An 18,606-nucleotide genomic window follows, 5' to 3' on the forward strand; every position below is an offset into this window, starting at 1 on the left:
TATATATATACATATATGTATATATAAAATTTAAAAACAATCACTAGGGCTGAGTCCAATAGGTATAATTCTTGTCTTGTAGTTTTTGTTCAATCTTTTAGTTATTAAACTAAGTTGCTAAACTATGGATAAGGTGGATATCACAGGTCAATTATAATAAAGTTCAGTATGTTTAAGTCTAGGATGAAAAAGGGAGTAAAGGGGCAACATGTATTTGGGCATGGCTATCTTGGAATGATGTACTAACAATGATTAAGGTAATGAATGATGATGATTCCAGTAAGCTAATTTATTGACTTATAGTTTGATGTCCTAAGTTATCATTGCTTTTTTGAAATGCAGGATAGATATGACATTTCTTTTAGATAATTTTACTCAGAGCAGACCATTAGGAAGTCATTTTCCACGTGCTACTAGACTTTCTAAAATAAATGTTTTTCTTATTGCTCAGTGATGATGACTACTTTAATCACCCAAATTAGAAAATAGTTATGGGTAGAGGAGGTGGAATGGAATATATTAAAAAGTACCATTTGTAAATCCTTGCTGCCACATTGTGCAAAGATCTCCCAGTCAAGTCACATTAAATCAAGGAGCAGTAAATAGAACCTGTAGGATATATGTCTCTTTCTCCATGTTTACCTATTTTTTCTCTTCAGGGGGGAAGAAGGAAGAAAGAAGAACTTTGGAAATGTATCTTCAGTAAAACTTTAGTGACCTTCAGAAAGTGAAGTACTTTTATTTTCCAGTGTATGTTTCAGAGGAAGGGGCCAAAAGAAAATTATGTACATCAGAAAATTGATCATACAACAAGAATTTTAAAGTTGTAGTTAGACTCAACTGCTAAAGATAAGAAAGGTATGTAGCCATTTGAGGTGAAGTATGATTTAGCAAGGGACACTTTCAATATTATTATTATTTGGGGGGGGATTTTTGGCAAGGCAATGGGGTTAAATGAATTGCCCAGATCATAGCTAAGCAAGTATTAAATGTCTGAGGCTAAATCTGAACTCAGGTACTACTGATTCCAGGGCTGGTGCTCTATCCACCACACCACCTAGCTGCCTCCTAATATTAATATTTTTTTTTTTTTTACAAATACACATTCTCACTGCCATAAAATTCTTCTTTTTATGTAGGGGATTTACTTCATAGAAATATACGTTGTTAATAGGAAGGCTCAAAGCCACTAGTGAATTGTAGTAATGCAGTAAGCCGGAGTAACAAATTTAAAACATTATTTGTAAACTCAAATTTCTCAATACAGTTCTGTAATCAGTTGATTTTTGTTGCAGTCAATTATAATTATAGTCAATTGATTTTTTGGTTTTACAGAAAAAGATTATAATAAACTTATAAATATATATATATGCATTTGACTTGATATAAAATTTAATTTGAACTTAAAAATTATACATATGTTTATTAGTCTGATTTCTATGGGGACTATGTTAAAAAGAAAAAATGTACTATTAAACCCAAAAAAGTTTATTTTCAAATAAAAACAATCAAAATAAAAGGAAACTAGCATCTCAGTTCTCAAATTTAAGATCAATGTTTCAATAAAGAAGTAAAATAATACATTATTGTTACATTTCCCTAACATAGACACTTTAAAAATACTTTGTTGTGAAATTCAGGAACTATTATTTGGAGCATAAAAACACACAAAGTATCTTTGTTGAAGATACTATAGTTCATAAACATTATATTTGTTTAACAAAATGACTTTTAATGGCAAAAAAAGGTTCCTAAGCTAAAGTAAAGTTGATAAGTTATTTTGGAAAACTACTTTCATAAGATTCAGCCTTGGAAGATTTTTCAAAGTATTGAAAACTTGGTAAGTACAGATTTTATTCATAAAAATTAGTTTTATAGTTTTACACTATAAAACTATAGTTTTATACTACATAGTTTTATAAACTACTGGACAAGTATAATTATATCTTGAAAAAGTGACAAGGATCCTGCTACTTTTAACTATACAGGTCCAATTCTCATCACCCTCTAAAGAGTTTTTCTTCAAAAGAATTGCTATGAAAGAGAAAGTGAGGGTTCAGATGGGAATAGGGACCAACCCATAAAATTTCCCAGAATAATGGAATGGCAGAATTCTATGAAAGAGTTTTTTGGTTATTGGTAATATAGTATATATACAGTTCAAGATATAGTAAGGCATTCGCAACATAAATTGGAGGGGCATATAGCTTCATGGCCCTTGAAAGTAATGCTTCAATTTCTTACCAGAATTTATGGAATGTTTTTGCATATACTGTACATCTATTTGCTATCTTCTTGTAAACAGTTTTTACATAGGAATAAAAAAACATTTAAATAGTTTTATGATAACAACATATAGCAGATGATCATTATGTCAATAGAAATAACTACCATTTTGAAGAAATCAGATCTATTTCACTTAGAAGGCTAAGTTTTACAAACTGAAAACATAATCATGATTCACCTTTAACATTAACTTTTGCCCTCTGAAAATGTACATGAAGTTTAAGTGTTATGCTGTGATTGCTCACTATCAAATTTCACTTGATGCTATTAGGTAACATTACATGTAATCCATTACATGCCAATAGAGGACACTACTATTCATAAGTAGTCACATGCATTGGAGTTAGGGTCACCAGCTGATGCATTATTACACATTATTTTGCACCTCAAAAACAGATCCACTAAAGTGAGGGTCACACACATCTTCCTGGCTGAAGGACAAATTAGCCCATGCATGAAAGTGACTAGCTTCAGCCCTCTATGGAAAGGGGGGGGGGGATTTAGGATTCTTGCAGTCCTTCCCCTTCTGGTGCACTGACTTCTAGGATTTCTCCTCCTCCAGCTTCTGTGCCAGATTCTGTTGTAATCTCACGGAATCTTAAATCTATTACATCTTGGGGTTCTATTGCTGCAATGACTTCCTCTGAGCTTCCTGTATTCATTAGAGCTTTCTCTTGAGATGAATTTTCTTTCTCCTCCTTTTTTCCACCATGAGATGGAGAAAGCTTGGTTTTACCATTATCCTGAAAGTGACCGCTGGCACTCCCCAGGCGGGAAGAGGCCACCACTGCTTTCACTGCAGCCTAATGGAAAGAGAAAAGCAAGAGGTTTAGGTTCCTTTGAAAATGGATCAGTAAAGAGCAGTCCTGATGTTGTTAGAGACCTGATATTATGGGTGAATATTCATTCATTCTTTCAAGAAGTATGCCAGACCTGAACTCAAAAGACTTTTAAAATATCATTTTGAAAATTAAGTACTTAAGAATAATAACATATTTACATTATCTTAAAAAGTTATCTCCACAACCACTCTCTGAGTAGTTAAATTTTGACATCTCTTTTTAAAAGGTGAGGAACCAGTGGCTTAGAGAGGTCAAGTGAATTGTCAAAGCTTCCTCAAATGACTAGGAAACAACAGACTGCCTTTAAAAAAATTGTTGGAGTTTTATTTTGCACATAACAAACAAGTAAAATGAACATTTCTCTATATAAACCAGAATAGTATAAAGAGATTTAATACAAAACCACAAAACTCTAACAACTTGCTTTTCCTTTTCAGTATATAATGAATTCAGGATGTAATTTTCATTTCTGTATTTCCCTCTGACTTTCTTACTGGTCTTTTTTGTGCATTTTTTTTGGAGAAAATCTTTCCATGACTCTTCTTTTCTTCTTTTTCTTATTGACAATGCTGTCTGTCCCAAGACCCTGTCCTCCCAATTCCTCTCCCTATTCCCATTGAAAAAAACAAGCAAAACCTTAGTAACAAATATGCACAGTCAAGCAAAATAAATGCCAACCCTATGTCAAAAATATATATTGAATTCTGAACTATGAGTCTCTTAAGTCATTCACAGTTGTTTTTCTTTACAATGCTACTGTTTTTGAATGAACGAGTGCAAAGGAACTTACTAAGTGCATAGTTTCTGCTTTCAGAGAACTCACATTGTAATGGAGGAGACAGAAAAATTCCATGGAGTTTAGGGTTCAGTAGCAAAACAGATGGTAATGTGTCATCTTTAATGTTATTTAATGTAATTTACTGATAAAATCATGATTCTCTTCATAGTACTAAAGACTTTACTGGTAAGAATTTTCTTTTCTGAGTCTTCTGTAGCTGTAGGAATAAGTTGCTAGTCTACATCTCCATCAGGGTCACTTCTTTGAGCATTGACTGAGTGGGGCTAGGCTAGAAGAAAGGGCAAGGTTAGATTCAAGAATTTCCAACATTCCCAGGGATTTTGGACTTACATTCTCATCAGCAACATCTGGTCAAAAGTTAGTGTTGGGGGTATCAAGAAATATAGCTCCATAGTGATACATGGTCTCATGATAGAAACAGGACTTTCAAATCTAAAGGGCACTAATACCATTCCCAAAGTTCATGGCTTCAAGTTTCTGCTTTTTTCTTTATCAGGGTATGAAGGACAGGTGGTATTTAAAGTGATAGGTACTAGTAGCAATATAAGTATTAGCTGTGTGACTTCTTTTTTTTTTTAGTTTTTTTTGCAAGGCAAATGGGGTAAAATGGCTTGCCCAAGGCTACACAGCTAGGTAATTATTAAGTGTCTGAGACTGGATTTGAACCCAGGTACTCCTGACTCCAAGGCTGGTGCTTTATCCACTATGCTACCTAGCCACCCCAAGCTGTGTGATTTTCCTGGCACAAGGTGCCACCTGTCTCATTCTGTGAGTACCCCTTTGTATTATCAGCTGGGCTGACTTTCCTGCTCTATAGGTGGCAGTTTGAATTTTTGTTAAACCTCCAGGTTCACTCGGCATCAATTTTTATGCTTTTCTAGGTTTCCTCTGAAATTGTCCATTTTATCATTTCATTCTTTGTAAATCTGTTATGTTCACATACTTTAATTTGGTACGGCTATTCAATTTATGGGCACCCCCTTAGCTTTCTATAGGAAAAATTATATATTTTCCTTTTTCTTTGATCTGCTTGAGTTCTTTAGAATGGTTTCTCTGAGGCAGAGTATACAAAGTATGTTGGCTTTTGGAGCATAATCCCAAGTTACCTTCCAGAATGGTTATAGTAGTTCAAGGCTTGATAAACCATGCACTATTTTTCCTTCTTTCTAATAAATATAATTTTCCCCCTTTCAAATCATCTTTGCTGGTCTGATGAACATGAGATAGAACTTCAGAGTCACTTAAATTTACAATTCTCTAATTATTACTGTTTTAGAACCTTTTAAAAAAACAGAGCAGTTGATAATTTGGAATCCTTCCTTTGAGAACTGTATTTTGATGATTTATCTATTTAGATGACCTTTGTGGTCAAAAAAGGAGCAGTTAAGAGGTACAGTGGATAGAATACTGACCTTGGAGTCAGGAAGTTGGGAGTTAGAATCCTGCCTCAAACACTTGACACTTCCTAGCCATGTGAACTTGGACAAGTCACTTAACTCTGATTGCCTCACATTCAGAAGCTAGTGACTTAGCACAGCATCCTCTCACTAAAATCAAGTTCATATGCTTGTCATGGTATCACCTCCCCTGATGTCATTGTCTTCTTCAAGAATGAAGGACAAACATCACAATCATCATTGGGAGGGTTTGGTGTTTTTGTAAAGTTGAATTAATTTCTTCTGTACCTCAGAAGAAATATAGGGCAAAGATTTTTCACTTATCTATTTTCTTTCTAATTTTAATTGAAATGGGTTTGTATATGCTTTTTATTTTTTATATTATTTGTATTTTATTTTCGCCCAATTACATGTATTTTGGGGGAGTTTTTTGTTTTCTTTTTAACAAGGCAATGGGGTTAAGTGACTTGCCCAAAGTCACACAGCTAGGTAATTATTAAGTGTCTGAGGTCACATTTGAACTCAGGTCCTCCTGAATCCAGGTCCAGTGCTCTATCCAGTGCACCATCTAGCTGGCTTTTCCTCAATTACATGTAAAAGCAGTTTTTAACATCTATTTTTAACACTTTGAGTTCCAGATTATCTCCCTTTCTCCCTCCACTTCCCCCATTGCAAAGACAAATAATATAGATTATACATGTGAGGTCATGCAAAACTATTCCATAATATTCATATTGTGAAAGAAAATATAGAACAAAAATAAAATCCTAAAGAAAAATGAAGAACATTTAAAAAAGTATGCTTCAATCTGTATTTAGATATCATCAGTTCTTTCACTGTGTATGGATAGCATTTTTCATCATGAGTCCTTCATAAATCTTGGATCAATGTATTTCTGAGAATAGCTAAGTCATTCACAGCTACTCTGTTCAACTTTTTCTTTTCATTCACAACTTACTCTTTTCAATTTTTTGTAATCAAAATTGTCCATTTCAATTTCTGTAATGTTTTATTTCCAGGTTAGATTATGATCTCTATCCCTATACATAGTTGCAAAAAATATTTTCTTTTTTTTCTCCTCTGTTTATAAGTTGACTTAAATCATACATCTTAGTGAGATATTCTAAACCAAATATCTGCTAGGATGCTTTCCAGTTTACTCAGCAGTCTATAGCAAATAGGGAGTGCTAATGTGTTCATTGAATACTATGTTATTATGTTCATTTTTGTCTACATGTGGCATAACTAATTCATTGTATTGATCAACTTTGCTATTTTGATTCAGTATCATATAGTTCTGATTATTATTAGTTTGGAATTAGTTTCTGGTATGCCACAGTGCCTTCCTTCCCATTCCTTTTGTTATTTCCATTGAGAATAATGACATTTAGTAGTCTAGATGAATTTCATATTTTAAAAACTCTCTTAAAGCAATCCATTGGTATAATAATTGGTATAGCATTGAAAATATTAATTTGTTTAGTTTCCATTTTTATTATATTAGCATATTCTAATCCTGAGCAATTATGTTTTCTATTATTGATTAAGTTATTCTTTATTTTGAGTGTTGAAGGAATTAACTTATAAATCTATCTGGTTTCCTCTATTTTCTAAGGTAATTAATGGATTATTTAATTTCCTTTTCTGAATTGGAGTAATCAAAATGTTTATTTCTCATTCTATTAACCTGGTATTTTATACTTACAAAGTATTTTATACTTCCATTTTATTTCATTTTCCAGCTTTGTTCTCATTTAATAAGCAAAATGGTTTGCTGGAATTTTTTTTTCATTTTTGAAAGCATTAATATGACTTTCATTATCCTTAGCTAACTAATTTAGTTTTTTAAAATTTTATTTATTTAAGGCAATGGGGTTAAGTGACTTGCCCAAGGTCACATAGCTAGGCAATTATTACGTGTCTGAGTCCAGCTTTGAACTCAAGTCCTCCTGACTCCAGGGCTGGTGCTCTATACATTGAGCAACCTAGCTGCCCCTAACTTTAGTTTTTATAAAGCTCCTAATTTTATCAGTTCATTTCTTTACTTTCATTAATCCTTTATTTGATAGTTAGAATTTCAAATTTGATTTTTTAAAATGATTTGTTTTTCTGCCTTATCTTGAATTGATTGGTTCCTTTTCTTTCTTTTTTTTTTGTTAATAAAGTCAAGTGGAAATATAAATGCTTCCTAGGGACTGTTTAAAAGTCTTGATAGCCATCTAATTATTATCATTTTCTTTGAAAAAATTTTCTAATACCTTTATGTTTTGTTTTGACCCAAAATTTTTTTAGAATTAAAGTATTTAGTCTCAAATTAAATTTTAATCCTCTTTTTAAAGCCTCTTGGAACAGAACTTTTTCCTTGTGTCAGTAAATTTTAAAAAAATATTTCTGCTTTTCTACATTTGGTTTTGAAATTCTTATTGCCCTAATAATGGTTAATTTGAGTAACGAAGAACAGCAATACAAAACTAAGAAATATTTTTAAACCCAATTTTACATTCACTATTTTACAGACATCAATCATATCTAACTTTCTCAAATTCTATTCAAGTTCTTAACTTTTTTATCATGTCATTAGATTTACCTATTTCTCTCTGAAATTCAATTAATTTTTGTCTTTAAGTATTTAGATGTTATCCTATTCCACTTATATCTATTAATTATTGAAATTGATTCATTATCTTGATATTATAGTAAAATGCAATCTCTTCTTAATCTTTTTTTTAAATTTTACTTTTGTGTGAGATCATGAGTTGTGGACCTTTGAATGCACCCTTCTATAATACATTCTGCTCCCACATCTTTAATTTTGTGTAAATATTTATATTTTAAGTTTTTAATCTTATAAACAGCAATTTGTTATATTTTCCTTCTTTTCCATTCTGTAATTATCTTTCATTTTATTTGAGAGTTAATTACATCTCTGTTCATAGCTTGTTAATTGTGGTTTTTCCTTCATACTATCCTATTATATTTTTCCTCTCTTTATCCCCCATATCCTTTAATGATAAAGAAGAATAAGATGGTGAAAGAGGATTGTGCTTAATACTAATCATCTCTAATTGAGATTGCCTGTTTCTGCACTGCTACTCTTTGGTTTTTGTTTACCCTGCCTTCATAAAAAAAATTGAATTTCATCTGCCTTGTTACTGAGTCAAGAGTCTTGCATCTCTTTAAGCCCCACTTGGACTTGAATTTTAATGTAATTAAATGCTGCCTTCTTAGAAATGAATGAACTATCCTGCTGGTAAACCTTTTCATTTAGCAGCTTCTGTATGTTCCCATCATTTTCATCAAACCAGTCTTGGTGCTTGCTAGTTCTGGCCCAGATGAGCAAATGCTGTGTGTATGTACACCTCATCTCTGAAAGCTACCCACTTCTTTTCTGTTGCCAACTGTGTGTTTGCTCAGTTTTCCATTCAAATTAGAAAGAAACTGGGTTTTTTTTTTTTAGTTTTTGCAAGGCAATGGGGTTAAGTGGCTTGCCCAAGGCCACACGGCTAGGTCATTATTAAGAGTCTGAGGCCAGATTTGAACTCAGGTACTCCTGACTCCAAGGCTGGTGCTCTATCCACTGTGCTACCTAGCCGCCCCTAGAAATAAACTGCTAATGCTAAAAGAGACACTCTAATCTCTTGAATTTAATTCTTCTAGTATTCATGATTTTATGATGCCCTATGTATAGGCCAAAGACATATAGTGTATCTCAACTAATCAGTGTTGATGAATCCACATTGATTAATGATTGGGACATGATCCTAGAGAGACGGGCTGAACACTTCCATAGTGTTCCTAACAGATCATCATCAATCAATGGAGGAGCAACTGACCATTTACCTCAAGTTAAAGTCAATCAGTCTCTAGCTGAAGTTCCAACTGAAGAAGAGATTTGAATGCCATTAAGGCTCCTTTCAAGTGGTAAACACCTGGTACTGATTCTATTCCAGCTGAGATGTACAAGGTAGTCCATTGCTCATCCAAAAATTGACTGAAATTTTTTTTTTTTAGGTTTTTGCAAGGCAAACAGGGTTAAGTGGCTTGCCCAAGGCTACACAGCTAGGTAATTATTAGGTGTCTGAGACTGGATTTGAACCCAGGTACTCCTGACTCCAAGGCCGGTGCTTTATCCAATACACCACCTAGCTTCCCCTACTGACTGAAATTTTCCAAGTTATATGGCATGAAGAAATTATCCCCCAAGAATTCAAGGATGCCTCCATTGTCCATCTCTATACAGGTAAAGTGATTGTCCTATGACAATCCCAGGGGTATTTCTCTTTTAGTCATTGCTGGTAAGATTCTCAATAGGCTGATCCTTCACCTGGATGTTGGTTACCTCCCTGAGAGCCAGTGTGGCTTCAGAAAAGGTAGAAGAACAGCCCAACAACTCCAGGAAAAATGACAGGCACACAATAGAGATCTGTATACAACACTTGTAAATCTGACCATGGACTTTGATAACACCAGTCATGAGGGTTTATGGAAAATTATGTCAAAATTTGGTTGCCCAGAGAAGTTCATCAGTATTGTATGTCAATTTCAAGATGGCATGCATGCCCGGGTTCTGGATAGTGGGTGATGCTCTCGAGATTTCCCAGTCACCAGTGGAGTAAAACAAGGATGTGTCCTTGCTCCCATACTTTTTAGCATGATGTTTTCAGCCATGTTATCAAATGTCTTCAATAAGGATGCACTGATAACAATTCTTCACTTGCAAAGGCTACAAGCCAAGACAAAGATAAGAAGAGTGTGCATGACCTTCTGTTTGCAGATGATTGTGCACTCAGTGTAGCTTGTGAAGATGAGACGCAATAAAGTTTGGATGGATTCTCTGCTACTTGTGCTAATTTTGATCTAACAATTAACATTAAGAAAACACAGGTTCTCCATCAGCCAGCACTACACCATCCACATGTGGAACCAACAATTACAGAAAATGGAAAAGTTTTGAGTACTGTGGATAAGTACACTTATCTTGGCAGTGTCTTTTCCAAGGAGGTACACAATGACAATGAGGTTGATACTTACATTTCCAGAGCTAGCTCAGTATTTGGGAGGCTCCAAAAGAAAGTGTGGGAGAAAGAGGTGTAAGATTGACTACCAAACTGAAAGTCTACTGAGTCATTGGCTGACCTCATTGCTATATCTGTGAAACCTGGACAGTCTACCAGTGCCATGTCAGAAAACGGAATCACTTCCATTTCAATTATCTTGGGAAAAGTCTGAAAATCACCTGGCAGGAGAAGGTACCAGACACTGAGGTCCTCTCTCAAGCTAAACTACCTAGTATTCCAACATTATTATAGAGAATGCTACAAAGATGAGCTGGCATTGTTACATTTTACATTGTTAGAATGCCAGATGTACACTTACCAAAAAAAAAAAAAACTGTTTTGTGGAGAACTCACACAGGGCAAGTGTTCACAAGGGGTCAGAAGAAGCAATACAGAGACACCCTGAGGGTCCCACTGAAGAACTTTAGAATTGATTGTATAACATGGGAGACACTGGTACAGAACAGCCAACATAGCATGCCCTCATCAGTGAAGGTGCTTCACTCTATGAGGAAGGCAGAATTGAAACAGTTCAAAGTAAATGTGACATCTTTAAGTTCAGAGTACCCACTGAAGTGTTCACATGGATTATTTGGGCTCAACCTGTCAAAGAGCATTCCTAGCTCATATTGGTCTGTTCAGTTACAATTAAATACACTGTAATTTGTCTCAAACATAGTGATGTCATTTTGGTCTTCTTCTATAATGAAGGATAAGAGCCAACCAACCAACCAATCAACTCTACCCTCATTCACAAAAAAAGAAATTTACTTATTTCTTTCATTATTTAAAAGTCCTCCTTCAGGGGCAGCTAGGTGGCACAATGGTTTGAACACTGGCCCTGGAGTCAGGAAGACCTGAATTCAAACTGGACTGCACAGAATTAATAATTATCTAGCTGTGTGACCTCGGGCAGTTTACTTAACCCCATTACCTTGCCAAAACCCCCCCAAAACAATCAAACTCCTCCTTTAAGTTCTTACATCACAGTGGAATTTATTTGGCTCATAATGAATTCTCCTCTCCTTCTTAATTCCCTCTTGCCTATATCTGTGTTTTCCTATTTTCCTATTGAGTTTCATGCATTTCTAAACCAAACACATGTATTATTGTAAGCATGTACATGTATCTACATGCATATGTGATTATATGTTGTGTGATCCAATTTCTGCATGATTCAGTTAAAAGGTTCCTGTAAAGATCATTTCCTATACTTCTTCCTCTATGTTTATATTCTCTTTATTTAATGTATACACATGCAATTTCCTTCTTCTTTCTTCCTTAATATATTCTCCCTGGCTCTCCCTTTTCTTTCTTCTCTTTGGATCATCAGAAAAGAATAAAACCACCTCAGACTATTTATTTGCCTTTATACCTTCTATGATTCTTGCAGAGATTGGTGTCCTGAAGAAACATTTATTCCTTTATTAAATGCAATTACTTTATCAATTACAATGTCATTAGTTTATCACTGAGTAGAAACTTCTAAATCAATATTTGTTTCTATCTAGTCTTTTCATTAGGGATGCTTGAAATTCTATTATATTTAAGGTTATTTTTTTCCACATAGGATTATACTTAATTTTGTAAGGTATTATTCTTTTTTTTGTTAGCTATTATCCTTTGTCTTTTGACATATAATATTCACTTTTATATTATGATAGTTGCAAAAAAATGTGTGACCTGACTTGAATTCTTTCTTTTTGGATGCTTGTAGTATTTTTCCTCTTACATGGAACTTCTCAAATTTGGCTATAACATTACTGGAACTTTTCATTTATGGCTTTCTTTCAGGAGTAACCAGTGAATTATTTCTATTTTTATTTTGCACTATGGTTCTAATAGAATAAATCTAAAAAATTTTGTTCATTAATTCTTGAAATATGATATCCAAGATTTTATTTTGTGGAGAGAATATTTGTTTTTAGAGGGTTGACAAGTAAAGACAGATAGTTGATAGATTATCTCTCCTCAGACATTTTCCACATTAATTATTTTTTACTGTTTATTCTTTATATTTTCTTTTGACTTTTCAATCTTTTGATTTTCTTTGAATATTTCTTTTATCTCATAAAGACATTGTTTTTTATTTAACTCATAATTTTAGGGATAAGATTAATCATCTTTTCTAAACTATGGGAGGGCTGTCAAATCCTTTCCATGGATGATTTTTTACCTTCAATGTCCACCTGAGCCACCTAATTCTCACCTGTGGCTCCAAGAAGCTGTGGCATGTACAGTGGCCACAGTTTGGCGCAACATTTTGGCACATAGGCTAAACCATTGAGTGTATTCAAGATTGTCTCAAACTCACCAATGTGTTAGGGAGGATGTCTTCCCCAAGGATATAAAGTCTATCACTAGTAGAATAGGTAGATGATGTTTTCACCATGTTATCATATACCTTCACTGAGGGTAAACATAGAATCAAGATTCAGCTACCACACTTTCAGTAAATTCTTCAACTTGAAAAGACTAGAAGCCAAGACCAAAATGGAGGGAGTATGTTGGTGCATGAGTTTCTGTTTGCAGGTGATTGTGCATTCAATGTAGCTTCTGAAGCTAAGATGCAATAAAGTAAGGATTTACACTCTGCTGCTTGTGCTAATTTTGACCTAACAAATAACACCCAGAAAACACAGGTGCTCCATCAGCTAGCACCACACCATCCATATGAGGAACTATCAGTTATAGCAAATGGAGAAGTTTTGAAAACTATGCATAAGTTCAATTATCTTGGCAACGTACTTTCCAGAGAAGAACACACTGGCAATGAGATTAATAAATGCATTGCCAGAGCTAGTTTGGTGTTTGGGAGGATCCAAAAGAAAGTGTGAGAGAGAAGAGGTACTAGACTGACTACCAGATTGAAGGTCCACATAGTGCTGACCTCATTTCTGTATGCAGATGAAATCTGCATAATCTATTAGTGCCATGCCAGGAAACCAAGTCACTTCCATTTAAATTGTCTTAGGAAGTTTCTGAAGATCATCTGGCAGGAGAAGGTACCAGACACTGAAGTCCTCTCTCTAGCTAAACTGCCAAACAATGAAGCATTATTACAGAGAGGGAACAACTATGATGGACTGATCATGTTGTCGGAATGGCAAATGTACACTTGCTAAAAAAAGACTATTTTTATGAAGAACTCACACAGGGCAAGTGCTCATGGGGAGGTGAGGGAAGTGGTTTTAGAAGAAGCTTATGGTATCTCTTAAGAACTTTGGAACTGGGGCGGCTAGGTGGTGCAGTGGATAAAGCACCAGCCCTGGAGTCAGGAGTACCTGGGTTCAAATCTGGTCTCAGACATTTAATAATTACCTAGCTGTGTGGCCTTGGGCAAGCGACTTAACCCCATTTGCCTTGAAAAAGCCTAAAAAAATAATAAAAAAGAACTTTGGAACTGATTGTGCAGCATGGGAGACTTTGGCACAGGACCTGCCAGCATGGCATGTTCTTATCAGTGAGGATGCTGTACTCTATGAGGAAGGCAGAAAAGAAACATGGCATACCTAAGTTTAGAGTAATCACCCCAGGAGTTCATGTGGATTATTTGTATCTGACCTGTGGTAAAGCATTCTAAGTCCAGCCACAGTCGGACTCACTGTTGTCTCTAACATAGTGATGTCAATTTGGTCTTCTTCAATAATGAAGGACAAGAACCAACTAACAAGGCATTACCTGGACTTGTAAATTTTGCTCTGAGTTTTTGTCAATCAAAAGTACTCATTATATTTAGTGATTTGCTTGCTGTTTGATATTTTGTATACTCATATCCAATGCCTCAGTTTCTGGGTTGGCATTGTATCTGGGTTAGATTCTACTCTATACTTCCCTATAGTTTGGGCAGGCTTGAGTTGTTCCTGTAGGTTAATCACAAATATAGAAAGATCTTTCCTGTCCATGAGAATTTAAATGTGTGTTGTCCTCATTTACATGATAGAGGTATGTCTTCTCCCTGAGAGGTCTGACTCACTTCTCAAGGACAGTCCTTGCTTGGCTATCACTTTTGGGAATATATATCCATTGTGGAGCCAAACACAGATGTTTCTCTTCCTATAGGAGTAGGCCAACCCTAAAGGAAGAGGAATACCACCTGTAACAGTTGCACAAGTGGTTGGCTTAATGCCTTCTTTGTTTAAAAACTATATTTAAATCTACACTGGGAAAGCAGATTTTTGAGTCTCATCTGTGGAAAAGGATGCTTTTGCCCAGAGCTTTCCCAGTTAAGGACTTCTTGGAAGCTGTGTACTAGGACTCCCCAGCTAGAAAAATCCAGAAATTGGTGCTCCCCTGGCTTGGTGATGTATGTTGTTACTGTAATCATGTTGAATTGTTTTACTATATGTATTTCTTTATGATGATCCAACAATTGAAGGCCTGTCTGCTAAAGCATTCCTTCAATTTGGATAATTGTCTATGGAATTATTTTACTTTCTGTGCTTCTCTATTTTTAAAACTCAGTTTTACTGTCCTTGCTTAGATAATTATACCATCATTAAATCTCATACAGTAGTATAATCATGAGTGTGAATATACTTATTATACCTAACAAATCTTGAAACCTTAATGAGACAAATTGGAGTCATGAACAGGATTTGTTGGATATAATGCTATTCTCTGCTAAGAAAACTGTTCTACAAAACTCTGAGATACTAGTTTTGGGAAGATTTATCTTACCCTTCCCTTGCAATAGAATGGACTATAACACAGGAGTATATGAAAATTGGGACGTTAAATTAAAAGAGAGGAAACCTACTTGATGTGTTTAAATTGATATTCTTATGTGGTACAGACAGAATTAAATTTTTCTCTATTTCCAGCTGTTGTGCTTTTTATTCTGTCTCTCTCTCCTGACTGGCCAGTCCTTTTCCTTCTTTTCCAAAAAACCCATGACTTGATGCCATTGGACTGTTTTTCCTGAAAGTTGTTTTATTTTTTGGAGGAGTTAAGGTTTCTATTTTTCTTTTCCTAACTTTCTTTAAATTCTGGTCTGGTAGTTCTGTGATGGGGCACTGGGAAATTTTATTCTTCCCCTCTTTCTCATTCTGAGTCTTCATTGGTTATTTCCAGCTGCCTGCTCCCCTCGGAGTGTTCCCTCTGTATGGAGGGAAATCTCTTCCCTCCCACTTCTCCCTGTCTCCCTCTTTGCCTCTTATCTTATAGAAGTCTGTGTTCAGATAGGTTTCAGGTTTCAGCATGAACAGCTCCCTTCCTCCCTATTCTTGTTTGCAGGAGACTGTCCTGCTGCCCAAAGAGGTTGGGATTTTCGAATGATTATTTTTCAAAGATTAAATTCAAGGAAAGTTAAATATTAAGACTTTGGGAAGATGTGCTGCAAATAGTGGAATTTTTGATATAAATCAATGCCTTGCTCCTCACCATAAAATTGATAAAGGTATTTGAATATATTTACTAAGTTGTTGAATAAGATAAAGAGGTAAAAACAAATTTAAGAGAATTAGGTTGATTTTTTTAAAATCTTTTAAGGGGAATATTTTAATTGGGACAAATTAAAAGAAGGAATTATGCTGTGATAAGTAGAATCATGTATTGATAATATGGTTTATATACTCATTAATTCAAGAAAAATATGTCCTAAAATCATAAAAAGAAAATATTCAATGGATTGAATACAGTCTGAAATATGGTTTGAACAGTATCTTAAGAGGAAAATTCAAGCTGTGCATCTGAGTAATGGGTTTAAAAGACTTGGAAAGAGAATTAAAAGGATTGCAAGGAAAATGAAGAGGCATAGAGAAGGTTAGGCTTTTTGAACCATATGTGAAATATATAAAATTTATGGAAGTTGTTTTGACTTTTAATAATTTTGGAAGTTTTAAAAAGTGATTTAAAATCAATGTAAAAGTGAAAAGAATATAGAGAGTTATGAACCAATTCATAAGGTAAGGAATTTGTATTAAATTGAGATGTTTTCTTTTCTTTCTTTCTTTCTTTCTTTCTTTCTTTCTTTCTTTCTTTCTTTCTTTCTTTCTTTCTTTCTTTCTTTCTTTCTTTCTTTCTTTCTTTCTTTCTTTCTTTCTTTCTTTCATTTCTGCAAGGCAAATGGAGTTGAATGGCTTGCCCAAGGCCACACAGCTAGGTGATTATTAAGTGTCTGAGGCTGAATTTGAACTTAGGTATTCCTGACTCCAGGGCCGGTGCTCTATCCATTGCACCACCTAGCCACCCCAAGATGTGTTCTTTTTTTTTTAGTTTTTGTAAGGCAAACGGGGTTAAGTGGCTTGCCCAAGGCCACACAGCTAGGTAATTATTAAGTGTCTGACACCGGATTTGAACCCAGGTACTCCTGACTCCAAGGCCGTTTTATCCACTACGCCACCTAGCTGCCCCTCAAGATGTGTTCTTAAAAGTGAACGGAGTAATTTGAAAATTTAACATTGGACTGCCATTTTTGCAATCTCTGGCATTGAATTGACCAAAAATTTATAATTCAATTATATGAAATGTTTGGCATGAAAGAAATTACTATGTGAATGTTAACTTTTTAACTTGTCTCTTTAATTAGATAACTCTGTATGGTCTGATCGTCTGTGTAAGGCAATCCAAAAATAGATATAACTAAATTAATCAGCTCTTAATTTGAAAAATGCATAATTTTGATTATGGGATTATGATATTCCAAAAAAGTTCTAATATTTACTAGTGAGGATAAAAGCTCTTATAAACTAGAACATTGAGAGATTAGAATTGCACTGATGAAAATAAGAATATATGAGTTAAGAAACTGAAGAACTTGTAAACTTCTAGGTTTTGAAAGGAAACTCATTTAAGGTTATTTTGGGTATGATTTTTGGAATTCATAAGATTATTAAGTGCAGTATAAAGAAAATTTTGTAGTCATAAAAAGGGACTTTCAGTGTCATCTTTAATTTTCTGTGTTGCATAATTTCTAGGGAGCAAAGGGAAAAATCTTTGCATAACAACTTCATCTATGGATATATTACATATGTTAGTTAAAGATTTAATATGGGATAATTCCTAGTGATAAAAATAAAGAAGAAAAGATGTGCTACCATCTTGGTGTAATGGTATGTTATGTGTTCTGTAGAAGAGAATTTCTATTATTCTCTGATTGTAATTACCTGGGGGAGCTGATTATATCAAGACAGCAAGAGAGCAAAATTCCCTAGGTCTCTTGGGGCCAGAAAAGCAATTTGTGAAACTTTTCTTTTTATCTACCATGTGTTTGCAAAAGGGAATATGTATAGAAATGAAATGTGTTATGCACAATTGGTAAACTTTTTTATAAGTTATGTTTGTACACCTTTGATATTACAGAATATAGACTGAAAGAAGCCAAAAGAAAAATCAATAGAAAAATGTTTTTAAGTCATTTATGTTATTTATCAGCCCTTGTTTTATAACAGTCTGGATTTTTTTACCTTTGACTAGAGTTAAAAAAGTACTTACTATTTTTTCCTAAATTATTTGAAGTTATTTCATAAGGAAGAAACCTTAGGGTTGGGGCATGCAGCCCACCACAGGATAGATGATTAGGCAGATGGGAACAACAAAACCAGTTCCCTGTTGATCTAGGCAAGGTCAATCAGCCCTGGGAAATAAGCCAATTTTGAGCCATGAAATTTCTGAAAAGTGAACCTGGCCTGCTGCTGCAGATCTGCAAGCTTCTGTCTAATACAGAAATGATTTTTTAATGATTTAATCTTCACATCAGGAATATTTTTATTGTTGTTGTTGTTGGGTTTTTTTTTTTTTGCAAGGCAATGGGGTTAAGTGGCTTGCCCAAGGCCACACGGCTAGGTAATTATTAAGTGTCTGAGACCGGATTTGAACCCAGGTACTCCTGACTCCAGGGCCGGTACTTTATCCACTACGCCACCTAGCCACCCTCTATTGTTTTTAAGAAGGATCAACATTCAGAAGAGGAATGGTTTGTAGAAGTATTTACATAGTAAGTTCTACAAAACTTTCAACTCTGTAAGTTCATTGCAATGATGTAATGATATTACTTAGAGTAATGCTGAATTGGTTAGGTATTGGGTTAATGTTAAAAGCAATTGGAGTTGTGGTGGTGGTTGCAAGTGGAAAGGGTTCTTGCTCTTTTGATCTAGATTTGTTGCCAATCCATGGTATAAGTAACAGAGTTACATTACTGTTTTTTCCCTAAGTCTTATAGTATTTTATTCTCTTTTGATTTTTTATAATGTTATATTATTTTCAAAATATTTCCATTGCTAGAA

At 34.5% G+C, this 18,606-nt stretch overlaps 1 protein-coding gene across 2 annotated transcripts in view; it reads right to left on the reverse strand.

Moving 5' to 3' along the window:
* Positions 1–1,536: 1,536 nt before the first annotated feature.
* Positions 1,537–18,606, reverse strand: part of CAMK4 (calcium/calmodulin dependent protein kinase IV) — a 209,297-nt gene continuing 192,227 nt past the window's right edge. The window contains exon 11 of one of the 2 annotated variants that reach the window (XM_074204472.1): positions 1,537–3,089. In XM_074204472.1, the coding sequence (XP_074060573.1) occupies positions 2,787–3,089 (303 nt within the window). In that variant the 3' untranslated portion in view covers positions 1,537–2,786. The remainder of the gene's footprint in view (positions 3,090–18,606) is intronic. The other variant, XM_074204471.1, reaches the window with a different exon arrangement.

Source organism: Macrotis lagotis, chromosome X, assembly GCF_037893015.1.
Source record: "Macrotis lagotis isolate mMagLag1 chromosome X, bilby.v1.9.chrom.fasta, whole genome shotgun sequence".
Classification (NCBI taxonomy): Eukaryota; Metazoa; Chordata; class Mammalia; order Peramelemorphia; family Peramelidae; genus Macrotis; species Macrotis lagotis.